The 6,000-nt window shown below is 40.0% G+C and overlaps 1 protein-coding gene across 1 annotated transcript in view; it reads left to right on the top strand.

Annotated features, from left to right (window-relative positions):
- Positions 1–6,000, top strand: part of SPG11 (SPG11, spatacsin vesicle trafficking associated) — a 91,110-nt gene that overhangs the window by 11,643 nt on the left and 73,467 nt on the right. Inside the window, 4 exon segments of the mRNA XM_023757599.1 lie at positions 1–67; positions 221–669; positions 1,211–1,356; positions 4,991–5,123. The exon segment at positions 1–67 is cut by the window's left edge and continues 16 nt beyond it. Of these exon segments, the coding sequence (XP_023613367.1) occupies positions 1–67; positions 221–669; positions 1,211–1,356; positions 4,991–5,123 (795 nt within the window).

Raw genomic sequence — 6,000 nt, 5'->3', positions numbered from 1 at the left:
ACGAAGACGATCCTGTGAATTCTGACTACAACATGAAACTGACCAAGTTTTCCTTCCAAGTTGATAGGTACAGAAACCCTTTTTGGATTTACTTTATTATTTTCATTTTTGTCAGAAATAGACACTTTTTTTTAAAAAGTGCACTTTATTCCTTGTTCAGTGTGTTACTTAATTAGTGCCTTTCGCTTGTAACAGGTGTGGGTTCTACCCTGTCTTCCAGGTCTTGGAAGGCCCAGCTATTATCATTGAATGAAACAATAAAGAGCTCCACAATGGAGGTTTCCCACTGTGCTCCATGGTTCCAGGATATTTTGCATTTGGAATACCCTGACTCTAATAACCATTGTACCAATGTGCCAGGTTGGGACTTCATTCCACAGGACATAATGCACAGTCAGTATAGTTTTCCACAGAAAAGTCATGCCAAGACCAGTGATCCAGGAAGAGCATGGAAAATAATGCACATCAGTGAACAAGAGGAACCCATCGAGCTTAGATGTATGTCTGTGACAGGATTCACTGCCCTGTTTGCTTGGACAGTAGGAAAGATGGGCTGTACCATTGTCCTTTGGGATTTGGAGATCGAGGGCATACAGTGCTTTTCCCTTGGCAAAAGGTGTATTCCTATAGATAATAGTGGAGACCAGCAACTGTGCCTTGTTTTGACAGGTGAGAATGTCTTGTATCAGGTTGTCTATTGCTGAGAAGACGTGTTTTCTTTTAATGTGTTTTACTTCTGCTACCCTGGTGGTTTTAGTGCCTCCTCTATTCTCTAAGTGAATGTTATGATTGAACTAACCCTGTGTCTTTAGTACCCCACTTTTGGTAATCATATATTTCTGTGTGTTAAGAGCATGCTATTAATTGTTTTAGTTAGTAAACCAGAAATGTGACATCTTTTTAAATAGTTAAGGATTCCAGGTATTGATTGTGCAAGATAATACAAAGTAAAAAAGTGAAATTTAGTGCTATTTCATAGACAGCATTGTTCTTACTAGAATTGCCTTTTGGTCAGTGTTTTAAAAATAGAACACTTTAACAACATTGAAAAATCATGATGAATTAATTAAGGTCATAATAGTACCTTGTGTCCAATAAATATATTTATAATTAGTTCTGAAGTATTGGCTAATTAGAAATTAATTCCTGCCATAATCCTAAAGCCTAAGTCCTACTAATTTATTAAAGCTAACTTTTATTTTTCACATAGAAAATGGACTCTCTCTGATTTTGTTTGGTTTGACCCAAGAGGAGTTTTTAAATAGACTAATGATCCATGGAAGTGCCAGCACTGTGGACACTCTCTGCCATCTCAATGATTGGGGCAGGTGCTCAATCCCCATACATGCACTAGAGGTAACAATTAAATTCTGTAGAACTTTATATTCTGTCATATACAGTGGTGCCTTGACTTACGAGTGTCCCGACTAACGAGTTTTCGAGATACAAGCCGTCTCTCGGCCGATTTTTTGTTTTGAGTTGCGAGCTAAAATTCGGGTTACAAGCCAGCTTCAGATACCTCACCGCTAGTTGGCGCAGCGAACGTCACAGTGATTTGACATATGAGTAATTTGAGTTACGAGCTCCGTCACTGAATGAGTTAAACTCGTAAGTCAAGGCCCCACTGTACTCTTATATGACTGAAGATTTGGGAGAATTCACTTAACCTAGGAGCAATAAAAAAACAACAACAAAAAAACCCCTATAGTCTTTATCCATCTATTTGCTTAGTTCTGGTTATTTCATTACCGTAATTCTGCTTAGCAGTGTACACTTTTTGGCTTTAAAAGATATAAGATTATAATAAACACTATTTAAGGAAACAAAAGGTACAAGAAATAGAAGCAACAATAAGCCAATGAGACTAAACAAAGTGGAAGCAAGCTATAGAAAGCTTGAACAGGAGTAATCTTTTATTCCTACCTGGTAGTCCTACTATTATAATCCAGCTATAGAAACATCACCTGAATTTTTATAGCATATTTTAGTTCATAAACACTCTTTTAAATTGTACTATCTAATTTTGTCCTAAAATTAACCACATGAGATGGGTTGGGTAATTTTCATTCATTTTATTTTATGAATGAAAATCCTAAGGCTCAAAATGGTTGAGTGAGTGGCCCATAGCCATACTAATAAAGACAGGAGCTAGAATCAAAGTCAGGGCACTTTCTACTATATCACACAGGCCCTGAAAGGATAAAAAGTAGAAGTTAATAATGTTCTGTGCCAGTTTTTTTTTTTAATGACAGCTTTATTGAGATACGAGTGGCCCAGTGCATGAAATTCGTGCACGAGGGGGGGGGTCCCTTAGCCTGGCCTGCACCCTCTCCAATCTGGGACCCCTCGGGGGATGTCCGACTGCCAGTTTAGGCCCGATTCCCAGGGACAGTCGGACATTCCTCTCGCAATCTGGGAATGCTGGCTCCTAACTGCTCACCTGCCTGCCTGCCTGATTGCCCCTAACCACTCTGCCTGCCGGCCTGCTCACTCCCAACTGCCCCCCATGCCGGCCTGCTTGCCCCCACCTGCCCTCCCGTGCCAGCCTGGTTGCCCCCAACTGCCTGCAGGGTGGGGGTCCCCGCTGGGGTGCCTGGCTAGCTTGGGTGAGGGGCTGATGGCTGTTTGCAGGCTGGCCACGCCCCCAGCGGGACCCTCACCCCAATGGTGGCATGGCCAGCCTGGGTAAGGGGCTGAGGGCCATTTGCAGGCCCCTCCCTCGGCGGCTGGCCCAGGTGACCCAAGCCTCCCATGCTCAGGCCGGCTCCGTGGCAGCTGCCCACAGGCCCCTTCAGTGGCCAGCCAGGGCCGGCGGGAAGCTTGGCTTCCTCCATCACCAGGGGCAACCCAGGCTTCCTGCCCGCTCTGGCTGGCTCCGTGGCCACTGTCATCTTTGTCCCGCTAATTTGCATACTCACTCCTGATTGGCTGGTGGGCATTGTGAAGTGATGGTCAATTTACATATTTCTCTTTTATTAGTGTAGATAATTTAAATATCATAAAATTCATCCATCTACAGTTCAGTAATTTTTAATATATTTAGAGTTGTGCAGCCATCATCACTAATTCCAGAACATATTCATCACCCCAAAAAGAAACTCTGTGCCTATTAGCAGTCACTTCCTATTCCTTAAGGACCCTGAGTCCCAAACATGAACCTACTTTCTGTCTCTGGATTTGCTTTTTCTGGACATTTCATTTAAGTGGATTTTTGTGATTGCATTTTTTCACTTAGCATGTTTTCAGGGTTCATCCATGAGGTTGTATGTTTCAGTACTCCATTCTTTTTTATGGCTGAATAATGCTTCATTATATGAATATGTCACATTTGTTTGTCCATTCATCAGTTGATAGATGTTTGAGTTGTTTCCACTTTTGGGCTATTATGAATAATCCTACTATGAACAGTGATGTAAGTTTTTGTGTCATTCTATGTTTTTATTTCTCTTGGGTATACAGCTAGCACTGGAATGACTGGGCCATTTAACTTTTTAAGAACCACCAAACTATTTCCACAGCAGTTGCACTATTTTACAGCCCCACCAGCAATATATGAGGGTTCCAATGGTAGTTCCACATCCTTGTCATCACTTACTGTTCACCTTTTGTGTTATAGCCATCCTAGTGGTTGCGAAGTCAAAATGAAGTGGTATCTCATTGTGATGTTGATTTGCATTTTGCTAATGACTAATGATGTTGAGCATGTTTTCATGTGCTTATTGGCCATTTGTATATCTAGTTCTTTGGAGAAATGTCTATTTAAATCTTTTGTCCATTTCTAAATTGAGTTATTTGTGTTATTGTTGAGTTCTAAGAGTTCTTTTTTTAAGCATATTTTTATTGATTTCAGAGAGGAAGGGAGAGGGAGAAAGAGAAACATCAGTGATGAGAGAGAATCATTGATCGGCTGCCTCCTGCACACCCCCCACTGGGGTTGAGCCCACAGTCTGGGCTTGTGCCCCTGACTGGAATTGAATCCAGGACCCTTCAGTCCACAGGACGATGCTCTATGCACTGAGCCAAACAGGCTAGGGCTCTAAGAGTTCTTTATATGTCCTGGATTGTAGACCTTTATGAGATGTAAGATTTGTAAGTATTTTCTCCCATTCTGTGGATTTTCTTTTCATCTTCTTGATGGTGTTCTTTGAAACACAAGTTTTTATTTAATTTCGATGGTCAAAAAAATTTTTTTTGGTCACTTGTACTTTTGGTGTCATATCTAAGAAACCATTGCCTAATCTGAGATTTACTCTTATGAATTTTATAGTTTTAGCTCTTACATTTTAGGTCTATGATGCATTTTGATTAATTTTTGTATTGGTATAAGGAAGGAATCCAACTTAAAGGAAGAATCCCGACTTAATTCTTTTTCATGTTCCAGACCATATGTTGAAAAATTTACTTTTATATACTGCAAAATAATCATTGTAGAATGTTTGAGTAATAGGGGGAAAGGAAAATTTGCTTTTATCCCATGAGAATTTTTCTCTCTTGTTCAACTGAACATTTAAAGATTCACACATACACATTTTTTACATCTGTGATTTCTAAATATTCTCTATGGAGAGGTTCCTCAAGCTACCTAGTCAGAAATGGTAGTCTTTTTTTAGCCTGCTTTTCAGTTAACTTTATATCATACTGCTTTAACATGTTAATTTAAATAGACTATAACATAATTGTAAGGGTGATTCACAAGTACCTAGCATTGAATTGTTTTAGGATTATAGAACAGTAGTAGAGCTGGAAAGGTGTTTTCATCTAACCTTCTGTTTCTGGTGAAGCAGAAACTAATGTTCAGAAAGGTTACAGACACTTGCCCCAGATTGTGTAATTAGTCATTGTCAGAATCCTCACTAGAACCCAGGTACTCCTGGAGCAAGATAAAGATAGGTTTGTGTCTTCAGTCTCAGCACATTTAAGTTCTGAAGTTTAAAAATATTTTTTTGTTTCCCGCCTTTTTTCCTATTGTAATTTTTTTCTCCCATTTCAGGCAGGAATAGAAAATCGTCAGCTGGACACAGTAGATTTCTTTTTGAAGAGCAAGGAAAATCTTTTGAATCCATCCCCAAAATCTTCTGTACCTGATCAGTTTGATCACTTTCCATCACAATTATATTTAAGAAGTAAGTAAAAGAAAGATGTCTACATTTGTGTTTAGTATTTTACCTTTTTGTTGTTGTTAATCCTTACCTGAGGGTATTTTTTTCATTGATTTTTTTTTTAGAGAGAGAAAAAGGGGGGAGGAGGGAGAGAGAAAGACACATCGATTGGTTGCCTCCTGTAGGTGCCCTAACTGGGGCTAGGGATTGAACATGCAACCCAGGTGGGTGCCCTTAACCAGGAATCAAACCCATGACCCTTCAGTGCATCAACTGACACTTTAACTACTGAGCACACAGCCAGCTCATTTTATCTTTTTAATCACTTCCAAATTATCATTGTATTTTCTGATGACTTATTTATTTACCGAAACTCAGTCATGAGATTTCATTTAGTTGGTGGAAACTTGAGTTGTGAGAACATATAAATGTTCTCATTCTAAGTGGGGTGTTTATTGTTCATGTCCTGTACTGTGTTTCATATTTTTAGTATGAAGGAAGAGATGCTCTTTCAAATTCAGAAGGTTTTTATACAAAATAGAATAAAATTTTTATTTGAAAAATTGTGTGCCCTTGCAACTGTCTGAGTTGTACAGTGAGAGTTCAGGGCTGTCTAAGATGTACAGTGACAGTGCAGAGCTGCCTGAGATGTACAGTGACAGTGCAGAGCTGTCTGAGATGTACAGTGACAGTGCAGAGCTGCCTGAGATGTACAGTGACAGTGCAGAGCTGTCTGAGATGTACAGTGACAGTGCAGAGCTGTCTGAGATGTACAGTGAGAGTGCAGAGCTGTCTGGGATGTACAGTGAGAGTGCAGAGCTGTCTGAAATGTACAGTGACAGTGCAGAGCTGTCTGAGATGTACAGTGACAGTGCAGAGCTATCTGAGATGCACAGTGAGA

Source organism: Myotis lucifugus, unplaced genomic scaffold (genome assembly GCF_000147115.1).
Source record: "Myotis lucifugus unplaced genomic scaffold, Myoluc2.0 scaffold_109, whole genome shotgun sequence".
Taxonomy (NCBI): Eukaryota; Metazoa; Chordata; class Mammalia; order Chiroptera; family Vespertilionidae; genus Myotis; species Myotis lucifugus.
Note: the sequence above shows the minus strand (reverse complement) of the source record. Positions and strands in the feature narration are given on the sequence as shown.